This window comes from Podarcis erhardii (genome assembly GCF_964252035.2).
Source record: "Podarcis erhardii genome assembly, chromosome: 7".
Lineage (NCBI taxonomy): Eukaryota > Metazoa > Chordata > Lepidosauria > Squamata > Lacertidae > Podarcis > Podarcis erhardii.
In genome coordinates, this window is record NC_138511.1 from 58,095,333 (window position 1) to 58,117,416 (window position 22,084).

General features: G+C 53.2%; 1 protein-coding gene and 1 long non-coding RNA gene across 3 annotated transcripts; one reads left to right on the forward strand and one right to left on the reverse strand.

Moving 5' to 3' along the window:
• Positions 1-605: 605 nt before the first annotated feature.
• Positions 606-7,258, reverse strand: LOC309347735. Of its 2 annotated transcripts, XR_014159021.1 has the most exons (5): positions 7,160-7,258; positions 6,388-6,627; positions 5,011-5,115; positions 1,986-2,159; positions 606-1,561 (listed from the first exon to the last, which is right to left on the reverse strand). It is a non-coding gene; the product is annotated as an uncharacterized lncRNA (long non-coding RNA). The 2 variants fall into 2 exon arrangements; XR_014159020.1 differs by lacking the exon at positions 5,011-5,115.
• A 294-nt stretch (positions 7,259-7,552) lies between these two features.
• POU3F1 (POU class 3 homeobox 1) lies at positions 7,553-8,949 on the forward strand. Its single transcript, XM_081872464.1, has one exon. It carries the CDS (start codon positions 7,620-7,622, stop codon positions 8,850-8,852), a length of 1,233 nt encoding a protein of 410 aa, XP_081728590.1. The 5' UTR covers positions 7,553-7,619; the 3' UTR covers positions 8,853-8,949.
• The last annotated feature ends 13,135 nt before the right edge of the window (positions 8,950-22,084 follow it).

The following is a 22,084-nucleotide window of genomic DNA, read 5'->3' on the forward strand; positions in this document are numbered from 1 at the left end:
ATTTTATTTTATTATTTTATTTTATTTTATTTTATTTTAAAAGATTGATATGCTGCTATGTCATATCTATCTATCTATCTATCTATCTATCACAGGCATAGGCAACCTAAGGCCCATGGGCCGGAAGTGGCCCATGTGGGTTGTTTAACCGGCCCATGGACCCCTGCTGCCCACTCAGTTGGCTCCCATGTGCCGTGCTAAACTGGCACAGAGCAGAGCAGGGACCACCTTCTGCAATGCTGGCCAGCTTCCCATTGGCTGCAAGAAGCTCCTGCAGCCAATGGGAAGCTGCGAACGCCTCCTCCACACTGGAAGGAGTGGAAAAGGTGTTTGTGTGCATGCACAAACACACACACTGGCCCACCATGGTGTCTGCAGGATCGTGTACCAGCCCATGCCCCAAAAACGTTGCTGACCCCTGATCTATCATCTATCTATCTATCTATCTATCTATCTATCTATCTCAAAACTGTTTACAGGCATAAACCGTAAAAACGATACATTAAAAACCATAAAAAGGTTGAAAGAGTTAAGAACCAACCTCAGTTAACCATTGCGGAAGGATGTGTTCCGAATTGCCTGCATAGGCCTGGCAGAATAGAAAATTTTCAGGCAAGTGTTTTATTTGCACATTGACAAGCAGAGGGTTAAAAAGTAGAAGCAAGCGGGACACCTCTTACAGGCAGAGACCCATTTCCCAGGGATCTGACAGCCAAACACATAACAATGCTGGACATTTAGGAAGCAAATCCTTAACACTGAGTGACTTTGGGCCAGTTACTGCCTCTCAGCCTAACCAACGCCACAGGGTTGTTGTGGGAATTAAATGAGATGGGGGCAGAGCCAAGTGTGCGCAGGGGGAGGTGGGATATAAATGCAGTAAGTAAATCAATAAATGAGGGGATTGGAGGAACCTGCAAGTCTTGCTCTACGGATCAACATTTTTAACCATGCAGCTGCTGGAGCATAGCAGGGAGTGAAGGTAACACCTTGGTGGTCCCTTCCAAAGGATGGATCCCCTGTTTCTATTCCCTCTCAGCCCCATATATTGTGCCCAACGATCTCAGCCATGTGGACCTGCAGAACTTAAGGGTCCCCCATGTGGGACCACAGCCTGAAAGGTGTGGGTCACTCAAGCAGAACTGAAAAATAGTCTGCAGGGTTATCTTAATATATCATTTTTTTTTAATTGTGTTTTATCATTTTGGGTGGGAGCTTCCCAGAGAACAATGGTATTGGTGTGGGAGGGTGTGCAGCCAAAATCACAAACACATGATGGTTAGACGGTCACTAACAGAGGCAATGACACCATGGAGGGGACCACACAGAGAGGGGACTCTGTGATGATGTCACACCCGCAAACCTGGTGGCGGGATAAAGAAAATGCATTAACCCCTATCTCTTCCTTCCTGCACTCACTCTTTTCCTGCCTGCAATGGAGGAAGACTTCTCTTCGTTTTCCTCCAGACAGCAATCTCCATTTTGAACTGGACTGTGGATATCTGTAACATTTTAAGGATTGTTTCTTGCCTGGTTTTCATCTGTTGGATACTGGCAAGACCTTTGATGTGAGTAAACTTTGTTTACTAAACAGTCCGAGAGTGACATTTTTGATAATCCAAGTCTGCCTAAAGCATCCTTGGATATCACAATTGTTCCAGAAGGTTATGCAACCTTGTCCTAATAGCATCCAGAGATAAGCTGCACGTGGATGGTGATTTTTAACTCTGCTGAAATAGATATTTGTATTCTCACACAAGTGAGAAAGAGGAAATATAATTACTAAATAAAATATCCTCTCCTACTCATCTAAATCCATCCAACAATTGGGTGTCCTTATATACAGCAAACAATTTAAAACAACAGCAACAGAGCTGCAGCCTCTGAGACAGGAAGGTATGATATCCTAGCTCCATGAGCCTGGCTTGGTCAAATGTTTGCTCAGCTTGATGCCTGCTTGGCTTCTTGAGAGAGTCTGCACATACCTGTACAAACGGAAAACTACCCACAAATCCACAGAAGGTGTTTGTGGTTGATCTGAGATGTTCACCTGAGCCCCCAACTCATCATGCTCCTGACTCAGCTTCCACACAACGGCCCTGTGAGGAGCAAGACAATGAAGTTGTTGCCGGTCCCCCAACAAATCTGAGTTGTGCTTCCTAGGAGGAATAAAAGAGAGAGGATTGTGTGAATTGTTACCGTGGCGTGCACACACACATACACACACACACACACACACACACACACACACACATCCTTGCATGAATCCAGCTGGTAAGATGATCAAGAATAGCACCAATTCCACAGTGGCATGTATGGACAAACCAATTATCCATGTTCAGAATGGTTGGACAGTGGAAGGTGAGTGAAGTGCAATTTGAAGCAAGCATAAGTGAGTGCTTTACTCCCGAGCAAGCAACAGCCGCCAACTTAGATCTTTTAAGCCAATGAAATGTGCCTGAAGGATTTGGAGCAAGCTGCATAAGGCAACCAGACTTCATCAGAGGTGGCCTAGACTTTAAAAAATATATATAAATACTGCCCTTCACCTGAAGATCGCAGGGTGGTTTACAATATAGAAACACTTAAATGCACAACACAGTAACAAACAAGAACAATACCCCCCTTTCCCTTGCATTTTACACCTCATGCTCAGGGCTCCTTTGCCAGGGAGGACACCTTTGTGTGACAGACCTTGGCATCTGATAGCCCATCATGGACATCATGGATGATGAGACACCACTCTTCACCCTTCTCACCCTCCAGGTGATCTATGCAGGTTCTGAACTTTTATTAAACCCTTTTTAAAGGGTTTAATAAAAGGGGAGCCCTTGTGTGCTTATGTAGTCCTTTTAAAAAGTCTGCCATTCTCCCATTTCCTCAAAGATTCTCCACCATTTTGCATTCTAGCAGACCCCCTTCTCTCTTTCCCCTCTCCTCTCTCCCAGAACTCTTTACTTAAATTAACATTTATACCCCATCTTTCTTTGCAGACAGATACTAGGCAGCTCAGAGGGAAACGACAATGCAAAGCCAGAAGCAGCAAAATCACCAATTCTGAAAGCTATACTAAAAAACGTCCCAGAAATTGAACCATTTTTAAAAGCAAGGGGGAGGGACACACACACACACACACACACACACACACACACAGCTAGAACCAGCTATTGCTCAGCCCAGTTCTCCAGAGGACCTCCCCACCGCAGTGGGTTCACATGGAGATATTTTTGTAAAACAAAACAAAAACACCTGGGGACAAGAGCAGCCAAAACCAGAGCAGCGGGTCGTCAGCACCAACTTCTAGAGGACACAAAAGGGCACTGCCAGACCCATCCCAGGACCATCTCACGAAGGAGTTTACAGGGATGTCCAGGGCACTTCCTTGAAAATAAATAAATCCCAAAGTCCATTCCTGGCTTGTGGGATCTTTGCTTTGTTTCCCGCAAGCACCCCAAGATCTGTTCATCGGCCTAAACCAAGTGCAAAAGACAAATGCTTTGCGTCAAAGCATCTCGAGGGCAGCAGCTTCGCCTGAGTGCCCAGAACTGAAGACAGCTCACAAGGCTGCGGCGCAAACTTCCACTCCAGGCTCGCCTCGCTCTCTCGGCAGCCAGGCTCGTTTTGCTGTTGAGCAATGCTGCCTCTCAGCCTAACCTGCTTCTTGCCTCTCCTGCGGGAAGCAATGACAGATCTCGCGCCCCCCCCCAAAAAAAAAACCTTTCGGGTTGCTCGTGCCTTTTCCCTCCTTCCACTTTAGAGGCTATATTCCTGAGCCGCCACGCCACACACAGAGAAGCCGCTTCTTCGGCACTCGCGTCCCAGTAGTGATCAAAAGAGCCTCTGAGCATATGTAGAGTGCCCACTAGCCAACCACTGCACAACCGAGCGCCACCCCAGGCCCTGTCCGCAGCCGCCGAGCGCGGCCCGCCTGGAGTTGCGTCCCCGAAGGCGGGCTGACAGGTGCTTGTGCTCCTGCTTTTAACCTCCGCAAGAATTCGCTTCTGCAGAGCGAGACAAACGCTCCCCTCGAGCCCTTGCCCAGAGGCGAAGGCTGGCGCGAAGAAGCCGCTTGGCTGTCCTGTCCCCTCCGCAGACCACATTTTATCCGCAGAAGAAACCTGCGAGGTAGGCTAAGACCGAGAGGGAGCGAGCTTCATGGCTCGAGTCCACTCCTCTTGTTCGCCTCGCCTTCTTCCTTCTGGCTGCAGATCTGGCGTCGGTCGAACCGGAGCCGGCGCTGCCAGAAACGCTCCGGAGCGGCGGAAAGGGACGCTCGCGTGCGCTCCTTCCAGGCGACTCGGCGCGAGCGACACTCCCGGGCGATTCTCAGGCTAGTGCGGCGGCAGGAGCGGCGCTGAAGCCCTAGGAGCCGCCGGAGCAGGCAGGCCTGCTAAAGCCCCCGTCCCGCCCCCAACTGACCAACATGGCGGGGTCGAGCTCAGCTGCCCTCCTTGTCCACTGGATAAACCGCGTTAGAGAGGAGCTGAGCACCACCCCTGTGGTTTCTGCCCCCGTTCTCTGTGAGGCTCTCTCATGCAATCGCCCTCTGCCTCTTCACCGGCGTGGAAACAGCTACAGAACGAGAAAGTTAGAAGGAACTCAAAGGGTCACCTTGTCCAGCCCCCTGCTAAGCAGGAATCCCAGCACAGAATTTTTGCCCTAGCCGTGCGTGGGCAGTCTGCAAGCTTGTAAAGTCTAGGACTGGGAGGCACTGGAACTGGGGGAGCGGGCGAGTGGTGCCCCCCAGCCCAGCAGCCGTGAAGTATTTTGGCCAGCCACTAGCTTTCAGCTTAACCTACCCCGCAGGGTTGCTGTGAGGATGAAAAGGGAAAAAGGAGGAGCACATGCAACGACTTCAGCTTCTCGAAAGAAAACAGTTTATTCACCAATGCATATATATTGCTCTTTATTAACGCGGGAGGGGGGCTCTTTTCACTCCGAAGCTGGCAGGAAGCCAGCTGCTGACCCAGAGAATGAAGGTCTCATTCATACAACCGCTCGTTAACTCACCAGTGGCTCACGGGCCATCCTGTGCCGGTGAGGATGGACAGCCTGTGAGTCATTGGCCTCCGTGGCTCCTAAGGCGATAGGGTGGTTCCATCGCATCCGTTCCCTCTGAGAAGCAGCACAAACATGATTTGCATAAGGTCAATAAACACATCCTGACGTGGCTGTAGGCTGCGGAGGGATTGGGGCGCAAGGGCCAAATATAAGGTCCACTCTCCTTGTGAGCAAGAAACAAAAACTAGTTAGACCCCCAGCTCTGGAGGAGGGTGACTAGGCTTCTGAGATGATGGGAGCCCCCACCCGCCCCCACCTCTCCAACCGCTTGGCCTAGTTTTGCCCAACAAGCATTTCCGCCTGTGTCCTGCTGCTGCCCTCTGGGGAGAGTGTGAAAGTTGCAGGGGGGTGACTGCGCGCTGCTCTAAATTGCTTGAGGAAAGGGTGGCCAGGGAAGGGGAAAAAACCCTTTTAATTTTTATTTATTTCTTATTTATTGCATTTACATCCCACATTTTTTCTCTCCAAGGAGTTCAAGGTGGCAAACACATTCCCCCCCCCTTCTCATTTATCCCCCAAAACAACAACCCTGTGAGGTAGGTTAGGCTGAGAGGTGGCGACTGGTCCGCCAAGGACACCCAGTGAGCCTCATAGCCCAGTAGGGATTTTAACCCTGGTCTCTTCCAGGTCCTAGTCCGACACTACCCACTACACAACACTGCCCGGTTTTTAGATGGGGGCCACCTTGATGCTGGAACTCAGTTCTCCCGACGCTGCCCGTTCCGTGCTGGGAAGACCCAATGTGGTGCCCTGCAGGCAGGAGCGCCCCTCTCCCCTCTCCCAACTCCTAAATAAAGTTCCCAATGGAAAATGCCCGGAGGAGCCCGGAGTGCTGAACCCGGATCTGGCAGGTGGGCACTGGAAAGCGAAGCCTTCACGAGGGGGTCGAATAAAACCTGAAACGGTTGTGCCCCTTCCAGCTTCCTGCGTGGCAGTGATGCGAAGGAAGGGCTGAGCTCCATCAACGTGGTCTAAGGTGAGTCTCTGCCCCGCCCAGCATGCGGAGCGCGCACTTGGAGTGGCTCAGAAGCCCAGCACACCCTCATAAAAGCAGCTGGGAGGATCGTCTCATCCCCACGGCGTCCCCCATTCTGCAAGGGGAGTTGGGGGAGGAAAGGAACCTCAGCAACACACGAGCCCCTTATCCCATCTTCTCCAACCCAGAACCATCAGACAACTATGGCATCCCTTTCTAGAAACAAGTGACAGGAGAGAGAATTGTAGAGTTGGAAGGAACCGCAAGGGTCATCTAGTCCAACCCCCGCAATGCAGGAATCGCAGCTAATGATTCTATGAGAGATGGCCACCCGACCTCTGCTTACAAACCTCCAACGAAGGAGAGTCCACCACCTTCCGAAGGAGCCCGTTCCTCTGCCGAGCATCTCTTGCAGTCAGAAAGTTCTTCTTAATGTTAAGTCGGAATCTCTTTTCTTGTCATTTGAATCCATTGGTTGCTAGTGCCTAGGATTTACGCTTCTGTCAGCAAGCTTTGGAGAGTAAGGGCCAAACCCGCTCTGGGAAGCTCAAACTCCTTCTGCTTCTCAGAGGAAGCCGTGCGCGGCAGAGCTGTGGAAACAGACATCAGCGTCAGGAATGCGGGCAAAGGAGCGAAGCTAGGCACTCACCCAGCGCTGTGGCCTCAGGGCGCTCCCTCTAGGTCCATCCAGGTCCCACTGCGGAGACAATTCCCGGAGACCCAAACATGCCTGAGGGCATAAGAGAGCGTTGGGCGAGGAGAAGGGCCGGCTTGCTCCCCTTCGGCCTCGCTCCGGAGCAGAGGCGCGCTCTCAGCCTCTCGCAGGCACGTTCCCTCCAAATTGGAGAGGAAGGTACACCCCGCTCCGCCCGGCAGTTTTGCCAAATCGTGGGCCTTATAGTTGTTAAGGGTCCGTCACAAAAGCAAGCCGATCTCTTCTTCACCCCCGAAATTCTCTCCCCCACCCCTTCCCCCACGCGAGACCCTTAGGCCCGAAAAGGAGAGAGAAACTGGGCAATGACGCGAGGAAACCCCCCGCCCCGAGTCTGGAGGGACAGGAGTGCGTATTCCCCCCGCCCCCCCAAAAAAGACCCTAGTGCCAACCCCAGCCGGCAGACTCACCGGGGCAGCGGCGGAGCAGGGGGAACCGGCGCCCGAGCTCCGGGAGGCTCCGCAGACGCGGCGCGATTGCTAGGGCGCCGGCGACCCCGCGCTGACTGGCTGGCTGGCTCTCGCGTCGCGTCCCGTCCCGTCCAGCAGGTGCTGCCGCCTCCGCGGCCGCGCCGCTCCCCCCACGCGCTGAGTGGCCGAGCGGCGCGCCCGGCGCGCCTTGCCGCTCCAATCACGGCCGGCGCCGGCAGACGGGGCGGGGGCGTCTCCCTTCGCCGGGGGCGCCCTATGGAGGTGCGGTGCGGGCTGCCAGTCGCGGGTGGCGGAGCCAATGGGGCGCGCGTGGGGGAGTGGCCGCGCGTGGGGCCGAGCCGGGACTCTAAAGCGCGTCCCCCCGCCGAGGGGGCCCCAGTGAGAGGCGCGCTGCGCGGGCCAGCCGACGACCCGACCCCACGCGGAAGCAGCTGCCGCCATGGCCACCACCACGGCGCAGTACCTGCCGCGCGGCAGCCCCCTCCTGGCTGTGCCCACGCCGGACGCCGAGCGCCTTCACCAGGGCCCCACGTACCGCGAGGTGCAGAAGATGATGCACCACGAGTACCTACAGGGCCTGGCCGCCACGCCGGGGCACCCCATCGGCAGCCTCCCGCACCATCAGTGGCTGCCAGGCGCCACTGGAGACTGGGGCGGCGGCGGCGGGGGGACCCACCTGGAGCACGCCAAAGGGGGCGGCGCGGGCCCGCGAGGAGACCTCGACGGCTTCCACTCGCGCTCACACCTGGTGCACCAGCAAGCGGGCGGCGGAGGAGGCGGCGGCGGAGCGCACTGGGGGCAGGGGGCTCCCGCGCATCACCTGGGCGGCTGCCCCTCGGCCATGTCCCCGACGGCCGCCGGTGGGCACCAGGCGCTGCTCTACTCTCAGGCGGCCTACCCGGGGCTTAACGGGATGCTGGGCCCGCAGGCACCGGCCTTGCACCTGCCCCATGGCCACGCGCCCCACGGCGGTCACCACCAGCACCATCCGCACCAGCACGAGGAGGCGGAGGCGGCGCACCTGGAGGGCTCCCCGCCGCACCTGGGCCACGCGGGGGGCCACGAGCCGGGGTCGGCGGCGTCGGACGAGGAGGCGCCCAGCTCGGACGACCTGGAGCAGTTCGCCAAGCAGTTTAAGCAGCGGCGCATCAAGCTGGGCTTCACGCAGGCCGACGTGGGGCTGGCGCTGGGCACCCTGTACGGCAACGTCTTCTCGCAGACGACCATCTGCCGCTTCGAGGCGCTGCAGCTGAGCTTCAAGAACATGTGCAAGCTGAAGCCGCTGCTCAACAAGTGGCTGGAGGAGACCGACTCCAGCACGGGCAGCCCGGCCAGCCTGGACAAGATCGCGGCGCAGGGCCGCAAGCGCAAGAAGCGCACCTCCATCGAGGTGGGCGTCAAGGGCGCGCTCGAGAGCCACTTCCTCAAATGCCCCAAGCCCTCGGCTCACGAGATCACCTCGCTGGCCGACACGCTCCAGCTGGAGAAGGAGGTGGTACGCGTCTGGTTCTGCAACCGGCGGCAGAAGGAGAAGCGCATGACGCCCGTCGCTGCACCGCACGCGCCCGCCATGGACCAGGACCTTTACGCGCAGGGCGCCGACGCCTCGCCGACGCTCCAGCACCACCACCAGCACCAGCACCCGCACACGCTCCAGAGCCCCGGGCAATGACTCGGCCCGGGCGGGGACGGCTCCCGAGGACTGGACTGGCCTGCTTGGGACTGGCTGCGGGACCTGCCCGCAGGGCCAACGGACTGCGCCCTCGGGGGCCGGCCGAGAGAGCCCCCGGCGCGGCCCTAGGACAGACAGATGGCCGAGCCGCCCCGCCCGACGACGACGCCGGACCGGGCAAGCAGCAGCAGAGCGCGCAGAGGCGCGTTAATTTATTCCTACGCCTGCTGGCGACCGACTCTCTTTCTAATTTAAAGTCTCTGTATTTATTTGAAACTCCACCGACCGAACCTGGAGCAGCAGCAACAGCCTTATGGCCGGCGGGAGAGACGCGAGCGGCCCAAGGTTTGAGCTGGATGCGGTTTCTTCTTGCGGGGGGCGGGGGCGGAGGGGCGCGACCTCTATTGCCAGCCGGGCGGTGTCTGGGAGAGGCCGCCTGGGCTCCCCAAAGCGACCCACAAGGGACTCGGCGCTCGCTTCCACTTTGCCCTTTGAATCCGGCAGGCGCGGAGGCTGAGGGACCGGGTCCGAACTGCCAGCACCCGATTCCCGCCCTGGCCCGCTGTGACTTCCCTTTGCTCGCAGGCCAGGCCCGCCCCGGAGCCGGGCGCCCGTCTGTTGGGCCGGGTCCGCCACTGTATCATCCTGCTCCGTTTTTATTTATGTTACAGCCAATATTTTATTACTCGCATAAAACATTTATCCAGGAACCCGCCTCGTGTCTTTTTCTTTTTTTGTCCCCATAAGCGCCGGGAAAGAGGAGGAGGAAGGTAGGGCAGGGCAGGACAGGGCGCGAGGCAGCTTCCAAGGCGGCGGCGGAGACTCTGGACTCCGGCAGGATTAAGGCGCAGGGGCCCCGGAGACGGCTCTCGCTTCCCGCAGCCCCAGATGTTTTCTTTCCTGCCCCCCCCGCCCCCACTGCCTTAAATCTCCCTCCAACGGTGGAAAAATTCTCCAGTGCCCCCGCTGAGACCCAGCGCCGGCACCCTCAGGCCTACAGGAAGCGGCGGCGACCCCAGTCGGGCCGTGCGTTTGGCTCTCTCGGTTTCCCCAGAAAACGGTATGCTCCGGGCCACCAGGGTTGCTGAAGAAAGGGCCCGCTGCTCTTTGAATGCCCCCGAGGGTTCCTCAACTTCCCTGGGAGGCAGCCATGGGCTGCGGGCATCTCTAGCCGGTCCCGCCCGACCGTACAGAGGCGCTCGCTGGCCGGGTCAGGATCGCTCACCTGGCTGCCTGGTCTCCGCTTCCCCACGGAGGCCCCTTCTCCGTCCTCGAAGCGCTTCGGGGTGGCAGCGAGGCGCTCCTCCCGGGTGCAGAGAGCCCTTCCTAGTAGATTAGGAGGTTGTCGGGACGAAGCCGGCCGGGGAAGGCTAGTTCAGTTCAGACTTGCCAACCAGGTTGCGAAAAAGTCAGTGGAATGCGAGGCGACATTTTTTGTTTTGTTTTGTTTTCCTGCTGGGACCTCTCGGTCCAGCTTTGTGGTCATTGCGGAAAAGTTCTTTCTTTCTGGAGGGTTTTGAACTCTCCCTTTTCAGCGGCTGCCGCGGGGGGCGAGAAATCCTGCCCCCACTGGCCGCATCTTTTGTTATGTAGGAGCCTGGACCAATTTGGAATCCCCGCAGGGCAATAATTCACCAAGTAAAAACAACCTAGCAAACACTTTTAAGACAACAACCTTTGGGAAAAGTTCATAGATTATACAGTGAACTAATTGAAACTGGGTGGTGAACTTTCAAACTGGCGGTTAGCTCATTTTATTTAGGACAATGCTGTAGATGCCTGCGTGAGCTCAGTGAGGCGGGCACAGAGAATGCGCTTCTATGCCACCTTATCCGCTCATCTCTGCAAGGTGGCGCTTGTAAAACGAGGAGCCCTCGGTGTTCTGAGGCCGATCCAAGAGAAAGTTCTCCTTGCCTGAGCCTCACTGAAATGAAAGGGCGACCCAGAGGGCGGGGAGGGAAGCAGACAGACCCCCTACTCCCCAGCCTAGGCCATCTGTCTGCTGGTTCCCCTGAATTCTGCTGCGCCACACGCAGCTCCAAAATTCGCCATTGTCTCCTGGTGACGCCGCTGCCGGGGTCACTTTCTGGCATAATCCGCCTGCTCGCGCTTGATGCAAATGAACACATTTCAGAGTAGAGGAGAGAACATGCATTTGGAAATCTGCTTCCCTCTCTGGATTGCTTTTGTCTTCCTTTTGATAATGCAAATGCCCAGGCGGAAATGAAAATGCAACTTAAAAGAAAGAAAAGAAACCCCCAGAAAAGTCAAGGAGACTCATTCAAAGTGTTTGTTTCGCTGCTGTATCTCCAGGTCAGGGAGAGTTTGCGGTGGAATCTGATAGCCCAAGTGGGGAAGAGTTTAAGGAGCATCATTGGTAAGTCTTTTTGGAGTTAGTCAGTCGCATGGCCTTCCTCCTCTCCCCGCTATTCACATATTGAAAATGCAGAATCCGAGGGGGAAACCAGAGGACCCGTAGTCCGCAAAGTCGGCTGTGAATTAGCCCAAGAGAAGCCGGTAAGGGGCAGGAAGCCCCTCCCTCGCCCACCTCAAGCCAGCCTCAGGCCCTGCTGCTTTCTCCGTCCTTCAGTCTGCACCCCCCCCGCCCCGCCGCCTTTCAGTCTTTCGAGGCCACCCAGGGAGCCCTTTTCCTCTCTTTTTTGTGCTGTCAAAGGTCGTTTTAAGACAACTTTTGTTTAGCCCTGAAATGGCATTTCGTGCGAAAGGCACGACTCGACCAGGGTTGCTGCTGCTGGTGGGGGGGGTGTCTCTTCTTTTTTCTTCAGTTTTTCTTTAAGCTGCCGGAAAGCTGCGCTGAAGGGACCCTCTTTTGGGGGAACCAGCAGCGCCCCCGGATGCGGCTCTTCGGCAGAGCCACTTTCTAGAGTTGTCTCTGCCCGGATGGGGCTTGCTAGTGGCGGGGAGTGGAAGGTGCTGAGCCCCACCACGCCAGTTGCTTTCTCCACTCCCCGCGAAAAAGACGAGGCCCCTTTCCTTGCGTGAAAAAAGAAGCCCTTTGCAAGTGGTGGGGGACTAAGGGGACTCCGTCCAGCTTTTCTCCGCTAAGAAGTCAGAGGAAGGGACGTCTTGGTCGCTCTGCTTAGGCGAGCGGGTTTTCTTGGGGCGGGCCAGAGGAGAAGAAGGCCGGGAGTCTTCGCTTCCAGGCAGCGGCCTCCTCTTCCCTTTGGGAACGTGAGCGCAGCCTATGGAGACGTGGAGGGGAGCAGGGGTGGCGAACCAACCCTCTGGGGAGCCTTTCGAAGCCCCATACGCCTTCCCCGTTTCCCTCCCCAGGATCGTCCTTTGTTGGGGAGGAGAACTGACCGCTCCAGCCCCTTCATTATCGGGGTCCCCCTCTCTTCTGTATCCCGAAGGCTTCTTCTGATGCAAATGGGGGCCATGCGAGAGCAGAGGGCGGCTCCCTTTGTCTCCCCAACAGTCCCAACACCCCGATTTTCTTTTTTCCAGTGGAAAGGGTCTTTCCTGTCCCCATCCTCCCCCCCCCGCGTTCTGGCCCATCGAGGAACTGAGCCCTGTCCCCGCCCATCTGCTGCCCCCCACCCCCACCCCCTGAGGCGCGCAAAGAACCGGCTGCTTCCTTATTGCCACCTTTCCAGAGAAGATGCGCCTCGTCCGCCAGTTGTGTGCCTGCCCTGTAAGCTGAATGACTTATGGAGCCGGCAGCTACTTCAGCTGTGGTGGGTCTCATGGACTTGTCCAAAGGGCCCCTCGAGTGTGCGAAAGTGCATTGTCCCCCAGGGTCGCGCGGGGGGGGGGGGGCGTTTCTGTGAAGACAGAGTGCCCCCTACCGCCTGGCAAAGGAAGCGCAGCAGAATACTAGGTCACTCTGGCAATTTGTGGGGCGTTGCGGGCGGCGGGGGTGCTTCTGCTGGAAGCAGAATATAAATGAGTTGGTAAGTTCCATCAGCTCACGAATGTTGATGAGACGGAAAGCAGGTTTCGGAGTGATATGGAATTCTGGACACATAAGATGCCGTGGGAGGGGAGGCGGCGACGTGGCTTTTTCTTAGGCAGCTGTTTCTGAGCGTGGGGAAGATCCAGGGTAGCTCAGGCCACTGGCTTCCTGACATTTGCTCTTGGCCGGCTGCTGTTAAGCAAGGCCTCCCCCCCTTCATTGTCATGAGCCATTTTCATTTCAGATGTGCTCCAAAATCTTTACATTGTGAGAGGAGAGGGAAGGGAGGGGCGCTCAATCCGTGGCAACCAAAAGGCAGCACTAAGCCCCCTTCTCCGACCCCCACCACGCCCCACTGCGCCAAACCGTGTCCCTGTAAGCCAAACTGGCCTTTGTGGATGCCACCAGACGCGGCCCAGTCGTAACAACCCGAGGTGGGGGGTCCCTCCTCTCTCCCGCAGGATCACCCCAGAGAGCAGCAAAGGGGATGGAGCATACGGGGCCGGGGGCTTGGGAAGCACCACCGATTCAGTGGGGCTCCAAGAAGGGGCAGAGAGCTTGGCCTCCGCCTTGGCACCGTGTCCCGTCCTCTCACACCTCCGCCAATGGCGCGCTGCTGCTGCTTCTGCCACCACTGCACAAATATAAATAGACGGTGCCTGCAGCTTAATCAGGTGTTTTCCTCGGTGACTCACATCAGCTCTATCTGCAAAAGTTTCAATTAGATCTAATAAGAGCGGGCTTTGTTGCTGTGAGTAATCACAGGAAGGGCTGGGGAATTGGGAGGCTGCAAAGGCAGCATTAAAGTGCGCCGGGCTCGGCTTGCGGGGAGGAATAATGCGCGTGTTAAATCAGGCCTCCTGCATAATTCATGCCACTCGGTATCACGTCCCCTTTTCCCGGGTTGCCCTAAACCGATGTGGCTTCCCATAAAGCCCAGGATCATTGTCTGTGGTTGCCGGAGGTGCTTCCCCAACAGCAGGACAGGCTCTGGGGCGGCGGCTGATGCTGCTCCTCGCTCTGGGCTTTAAGTGGAACAAAAAAAAAAAGGGGCTTTCCTGGGTCACATTTCTGGTCACCGGTGCAGAAATGCCCAAAGGCTTAGCTCCAGCATTCAGCTCCCTTTTGCTTCCTAACAGACTGCGGCCCTTTCTCATTCTGTGGGTAGTGGAATGCTGTTCACCAGTACAAAGATTTAAATGAACAGACATAGGATTTCCTTCTAATGATGAGCTTTTTATTTTTATATTAAATTGTGCTCTTCAGGCCACAATGGTTAAAATGTTGTTTTTCAATTTCCCTTTTTCCAGCAGTAGCCCTTAACATGGAATGATGCATTTTTCACTTGTTTTAAACAACTGTAACCTTTTAAACATAACCATTATTGGAGTATTATTCTCCGTGTTTTCATGAAATGAGCTAGAAAATGTGTTTTATTTATTCATGAGGATATTGTGAATTGCACTTAGGACATTTCAATTCAATTAAAATGTACGTGTGCATAATTTTATAATAGTTCATTTGAACTAAAATAAAATAAAATAAAATAACTGGAAACACAAGATTAAAATAAATTAAATACCAGGAAGCCTTTTTGCAAAAACTAGAATTTGGAGAAGTCAAAAGCAAATCCCCCCCCCCCAGGTAATAACTTAAAGGACATCTGCTGGAGGGCAGGGGGACAATTCTCATGATGCTTCCATCTTAAACTGAGTTGTCAGTATCTGAAATTCTTTGCTTAACTTTGCCTTTGCCTAGACTGCCATGAATGTTGCTATAAACTGCACACAAAAGAAAACTTAAGCATTTTGAAGGATTCTTGACAGAACTGGGGGAAAATGCACCACACTTGAAAAAATGGTATAATTATTTGAATTACAATCATTTTTTCCCCTCTTTTAATTTCATTTGTTAAAATGGAGTTTAAAATTCAAGGAGCTCTTATGGATACAACATAAACAGTTCCTTGTTATTCTTAAGGATTTTAATTGTAATCTTGTAATCCAGGTTTTTAATTTTAAAATGGTCAGAAAGGGGATATATTTAAATCTACATGTATTTCTAAATTATTTGGACATGTATTTAAGTCTGTTTCTAAATGATTTGTGAAGCTGCACAGAGCCCACTTGCAGCTCTGTAGTTCCTTGGGGCAGGTATTTCAGGTCCTCAATTCTGGCCATGCATTTGGAGAAAGAAGAGGAATGCCTCTCCCCCACCTCTTGTCCTGTGGCAAGTCTCTGATGGAGGGGTTTTGGTGCAAACTCTTTGGCTGCTACAGCCCTTTCTCTTTGACTTGGGAGGAGTCACCCCCACAAAGCACTCTATAAGGACAAGAACTGGACAGCGGTGGCAAGCTTTGATTAAAGCCCAAATTCTTCACAACATCTTCATTCTGTTCTGTTTTTCACCCTGAAGGTTTTCAAATGTCTGTCACTGAAAGATGCCCCAAAGGGTCCCTGTGGAAAGGGCTGTTTTCTTCTCCTTTGCTGTGTTGGGGCAGGCCAGGGCAGCAGGCAGAGTGTCCTCCATGCAAGTTTATCACCCCATTTCCTCCAGTATAAACAAAGTCAAACAGAACTAGAATGCATCGTCTTTGCAAATAGGTTTCTAGGGAGAACCTTTATGCAGAAATGTTTCTTGTTCATACCTATTTTGCTTTTAACAAATGTTGTGGGTTGCTGGTTTCTTTTTTTAAAAAAATCCTGCCTTCCTATATAGAAACGCGCAGTGAAGTTTGGAACATCTTAGTTTGTAAAAAGTAATATGAAATGGGGTGCACACACATGATAGAGGGGTGTAAAATTGTGCATGGCATAGAGGAAGTGGAGAGATGGAAGTTCTCTCAGCCCCAACATTTTCATAATAGCACAGGAACTCAGTGGGGGGGGTGTGAAGGATGCTTCTTCACACAGCACGCAATTAGACAGTGGGAGTTGCTCCCACACAGTGTGGTGTTGGCCACATTGTGGGGCTTTGGCCTAAAGGAGGATCAGGCAAATCCAAGCCATGGTGTCTGTCTCCAGCCTCTAAGAGCAGAGAGCCATGCCTCAAGGCCAGATGCTGTGGATCAATGGGGAACAAGAGCCTTTTTCCCCACGGACTGCCTGTCAGCTTCCGAGGGGCATCTGGTTAGCCACTGTGGAAACAGGACTTATTTATCACTTATTTATTTAAAAATGTACACTGCGGTATCATTTTATAAAAATATAAAATCAAAGCAATTTACAGCAATAAAAACATAAAACTATAAAATTAAAAACAGCCATGAATTAACCATTGTGGAGGAGTGCGTTCCGAAATGCCTGGTGGAATAGAAAAGTTTTCATTTAAAAGTTGGCACAGAAGGCGACTGCTGAACCTCTATTGGCAGAGTATTCCACAGCGTTGGGCCCATGATACTAATGGCCGATGACACTGAAGAATGATGCTGGCCTAGCAGCAAGCCCTTTGGTCTGATCCTACAGCCAGGCTCATCCTTCCACCACCTCCCGGGCAGGAACACGGAGCAATCTGGCAGCTGATGGCAATTTTGTTTTAATTTTCCTTTGACTTTTCCACGCCAGAGTTTGCTCCGCTCTAGGGGGGGAAGAGCTGCAAATTGCCAGCTCTGTGAGCTTTTCTGCCCGACTCTCAATCCATCAGCTCAGTCTGCTGCAGAATACAAATATTGCTGGAGGAAGATTAAAAACAGGCCTGGAATGGCAAGCAGCTATAACTCTTTCCCTTCACACCAGAAGTTCTTGGCTGTCAACATCCTAAGGGTGAGAACAACGGGCCCTGTTTGTGCCAAAGCCAAGAGGGATGGAGGCCAGATGAGGGGTCATGGCAGATCTCAACCTTGCCCATCTCATCCAGAAGGTCTAATAGAATCCATGGGCAAAAGGATGGAGGAAGTCAAAGGGAGCAGCAGACTTAAGGAAGTCATAAGGAGGGCGGGGGAGGGACTGAAAAAAAACGAAAAATGGCCTGGTCAATTGATCCGCCAAGCCGGCAAAGTAAGGAGCCACTCAGCAGCCTCTGAAGCATGGATAGGATCTAAGGGAGAGACGTCCTAACCCCACCCCAACCTTGTTGCCTTTGGGCTTGCATAAAACACATCACTCCTGGTGGATGGGGGGGGGTTCTCCTAGCAAGCATTCAAGATCCACAATGAATGACTTTTTATGCACAGTTGGTTAGAGCGTGGTACTGATAATGCCAAGGTTGCAGGTTCTATCCCTATATGGGAGAGCTGCATATTTAGGTTGGATAAGATGATCCTCAGGGTCCCTTCCAATTTTATGCATCTAGGTCTCACATGAAGCAAATATGATCTTATGCAAGAGAACTGGAAGGATGGCAGAAATGGGGGGCGGGGAGAAGGGCAAAAGCAAGAAAAACACCAAGGACCTTTGAAGAAGGGCTTTGGCTGTTGGTTGAATGTTTGTTCTTCCTTTCTAGTAAATGGTGCTTAATGTTTATTTGCTTGCTTGCTTGCTTGCTTGCTTGCTTGCTTGCTTGCTTGCTTGCTTGCTTGTTGCATTTATTATACCCCACCTTTTTCCTCCAAGGAGCTCAAGGTGGCATACACAGGTCTCTCTCCCCTTTTTATTTTCACAACAAACCTGTGAAGCTAATAGACAGTGACAGGCCTAAGGTCACACCCAGCAAGCTTCATGCCTGAATGGAAATTTGAACCCTGGTTTCCCAAGCACTAGTAAAACCATTTCACCACACTGGTGTTCTGTTAACAGCAAACACACACAATGGGATAGAAAATAGCAACTGGAACATAAAAACAGGTCTGCAAAGCATTATTAAAACAAAACTAGTAAAATTGAACCAATTCAAAACTGAACCACTGCTCATTGAACCAATGCCCCTCTTCACCATAGACCTGGCTTTCTGCTTTGTTGATGGGCAGGGAAATTCTCCTACTATTTTGGAGTCCTGGGAAGAAAGGAGGGAGGTGGCCTCTGCATTGTTTGATGAAGGTGTTGAAGGAACAAACTGCAAAGCTCTCAGATCTCAGCGTCAACTGTTTCCATGCCTGTGAGTGGCTGGTTGTGGCAAGGGCAGCCCTTGAGCCCTGCCTGCGTTGGCAGTCAAAGCCAGGCTCAAGGGGCAGGGACCTTGCTCCCTGGGCCACCCTTGGAAATTCTGCTGCGCTGCCCAGTGGAGCTTTGGCTCTGCCTTTAATTGCTCTTCCTGGAGGCTGGGAGGTGGGAGCCAGGACGAAATGCCAAGGGATGATCAATGCGACATGAAATCCTCTTTATTGACCACCTTTCACCTCTGCTTAAACTAATGACAGAGCCTCCACTTATCTGTCCCAGGGCTCTAGGCACATCAATTTCACAAGGCCACATAAATAACCAGGGGTCACAGGGCACCCCAGAGCGGCCTGTCAAGTGACCTGCCTGTCTGTCACGGAAGGAGTGGTGGAGCTCCAGCTACGGAGGCCAAGGTGGGCCCCAGATCTCTCACCAGGCCAGGCCTTGCAGTGTCTGGGTCTCCCTTCTGTAAGCTGCAAACCAGAAACTGCTGGGTCCATCAGCCACCGAGGGGGGGGGTGTTTCAGATGGACAGTGAGAAGAAACTGGTGGGCTGGTAGCCAGCTGCGGCGGAGGCAAGTGACTCAAGTTGTGTGGCTCACAAACTGGGCTAAAGGCAAGGGGCTCTCAGAGGCATGCAACAGGGCAGCCTTAAGGAGGGGATTTGCATGCCGAGGTGCCACCAACATTACCCCATTCCAGAGCAGCAGGATTTTCTCTTGGGTTCTGCTGCGTGTGAGATGTCTCCACCAGTGTACTGGGTAAAGAGGCAGATGGAACCTGCCCTTCACATTTGTTGCTGATGCAAGAAGGGGGAAAGTGGGAGTTTGCCTCCGTTCTCCACACAGCAACCACAAGAGCTGCTCACAGCAATGGGAGATGCTTCTCATCTGTGCAAGTTTTTCACAGGGTTCACATGGCATCATTGCATCAATATGTCATCTTGCACGTCCGCACACGCACACACAATTTAATCTGGATTTAATCTGGATTTATCCTTTCTGGGGGAAATATTATGTCAAAACAAAACGGTAGGTGAGCCACCTGCAATGTCTGGAAGACCCATTGATAGCACTAAGCCCCCATCTGGAATGACCCTCAGTTGAAAATCCCCTGCTATAAGGAACAAGTTCAAGAAAGATAAAAGTAAAGAGAACACTTCTCAGCCAAAATGGTGGAGAGGCTGCTGGGATCTCTGACCCAACTGAAGTAAAGAAGCATAACAACAAGGATCTTGCTAAAGCATCACCTTCAAGGAATGTCATTTGGGGTTGCACCAATAATTCCAAAATTGCAAGCAGGGGGTAGTGCTTGTGTTTGCCCTAGTGGTAGGTCAGGGCCAATGTGCTCTGCCCAGTTCTGGCTAACACCTTAAAGAACTGCAGAGGACAGAGTCAGAGGAACACCACAAAGATTTTCTCTCTCTCTCTCTCTCTCTCTCTCTCTCTCTCAGACACACACACAAACAGAGAGAGAGAGAGAGAGAGAGAGAGAGAGAGAGAGAGAGAGCAGGCAAAGGCCAGAGCAACTCTGGGTATTAACTTATGTGATTGATGCAGCGGGGCACAGGTTCTATGCAGCGGCGAAGCTAGAACAGGAGGCAGGGCTAGCCATCCATGGGGATGGCCACCTCCTGCTCAGATAGAGGGCGGCTGAGATGAAGCTAGCTGTTCCAGCATCTGGAGTGGCGCACATGCTGTGCACCCGGGGGTGGGGCTAGCCACCCATAGGGATGGCGCTAGTGTCCCAGAGGGCGGGATGGCGATGACACCCCCTTCAGGGATGACACCCGGGGCGGACCACACCCACCGCACCCTCTTCATCCACCAGTGCGGCCGCAGCCAGGAAGGAGGCAGCTGGAGCACGCTGCAGGCCGCGCACCACACATGTCCCATGCTGCATTTTCAGGCAGCACTGGGCCCATCCACTGGAGGGCACCCTGCAGCTCCAATGCCACCTGTGGCCCCCACCACCCCCTTCCTCCACAACTGCTTCTAAGGATGCTTCACTCCTTTCTCCTGAACTTGGTGCATGGATCAGATTGTTCTCAGCTGATTTGGAAGAGTTCCAGACTATTAAGCTCAAGGTGAGCTGTAAAACATGCACCCTTTTCCACACAGGTGCTCTAAGAAGGCCTGTGCAGTGCTTGTCTGAGACCCAGGTGGGAGTCTTGTTAGAATAAAGTTATAAACTCAAACCAAAAAGTAGCTGGTCCCTGACAGCTCCCCGCCCCACACTAGCCAGCTTAGCCCTCTGAGGATTGGGGCAAGTGTACTTGGCTGTCCCCCTCGCCCACCCCCCACCTTTGCACAAGCCTGGCCCTAAGTGTGTAAGTTGGAAGGTGGTGGACTCTCCTTCCTTAAGCAGAGATTGGATAGTCACCTGTGATGCTTGCATCGCAGGGAGTTAGACTAGAAGACCCTTGAGGTCCTTCCCAACCCTACAGTTCTGTGATTCTCAGTTCATTCTGAAAAATGATGTTTAGAATGCCCAGATCCTATTAGCAAAGACATTCCATTCCATTCCCAAATCAGTCGGGCAGATCTGTGCCAGCTAAAATAGGCAGAGAGGTCAGGAACGACCCAGCAGTAGGCTCTGTTTCCGATTCTCCTGACTAAAGCCTGACCCTGGAGGAAGGTTCAGGATCCGGTGGCCGCAACAGCAGCTCCTCTCCCCCTTCTTGGCAGCCTGGCCAGTGTTGTGCAGGAGGGCCTCAGCCCCACGCCAGCCCAGCGCGCGTCACTGGCTCAGGGCATCCCTTCCTTCTGACGACAGTTGGCAAGCAGCTGCATAGATGGGATGGTTGCTGCTTCCGTCCACCCGAGGCCTCCTGGCCAGAGTTCAGCTCTCCCGTCCTGGAATGCAGCTGGAACACGGAGTGCATTCAGCTGGGGCTGGGCAGGGCGCTGCACTTCACCCAGATGTGCAGCAGGCAGGCAATGCCCCCCCCGACTGTTCCAGCAAGGAGAGAGGCTCCCAAAGCGATCCCACGCACAGGCAGGGCTAGCCAGATGGGTGGCATTTGCCTGTCTGCATCTGGCAAGCACAGCTGTCCCTGTGCCAAGGGCAGTGGGCACATTCCAGCAGCCCACTTTAACTACTATTTATTTTATTTCATAAAAACTATACGCCACTTGATTGGTTTTAAAACAACAACAACAATAATCTCAAAGCGGTTTACAAAAAGGATAAAACTACACAATTACCACTAAGAAGAATTAATAACAATTTAAGACTTTCAAAAAGAGAGTAAAATAGAGTAAAAAGAGATAAAAACTCGCATCCACTTTCTGAATCTGTGGGTAGGCTTGTCTAAGCAAGGATCCTTTTAGCAGGCGTCAAAAAGAGTACAGTGAAGGTACTCGCCTGGTATCAATAGACAGGGAGTGCCAAAGAACCTTTTGGCAGCCATGAACCCTGTGGTGGCCTGGACTGAAGGGACCCCTCTTGCCTGGTCGTTCATGCTCCCACCACCTGTTGTGGGATGTGACATCACTGTAGCAGTCACATACACCATTTCCTGTTTGCCCAGAGTCCAGAGTGGACACACATGGGGATGTTACTCCAGCCAGGAGGACTTCCTGTCACACCTGTCTGGAGCATCCTCCCCCTGCGTGTGACCAGGTAGATGGTCATGACCCTGGGAGACCCCATAAAAGGGCTGGTCACGCAGCCATCTTCCCTTCTCCTTTTGCTGTTTCACCTTGCTCCATCTTGTTGTTCTTTTGCTGTTTGCTGGCTCTTAGCCAGCAGCACATGGGCTCAGTCCCCATATGGGATGAACCCACACTTTCTTCTGTAACTGCAAGCTAAAGCCTGCCTTCAGGATCACACTGTGAACTGAATGTATGTAAACTTCTTATTACTTTTAAGAGAACACTGTTGTGTCTTTATTCTTTTTAAGAGGGAATCAAAGGGGAATTTACCAGGAACAAATCCAATCTGGACAAGCCAGACTGGATTGCTTAACTCAAGAGATTCTAACGAATCTACCAACTAGCCTCTTGCAATATACAGGGGAATGTGCTCTGCTACCAGCTCACTAGCATAAGTGAGGAAAGATAATATTTAATCAAGATATCCTCTCCTACTATCCTCACCATTCCCACACCTGTCACCCTGATAGGATCTAGGCCAGGCAGCTCTGTTAACAAGGCCCTCCATGATCCCAAAGCAGAACACTCTGCCCCTGACCTAGGCAGAAAAAGGGGTGGGGATGTGACTTTTCCAAGAGATGGGAGTGATGGGGTTCAGGCACACCTTGAAGCCCTTTCGAAAGGGTA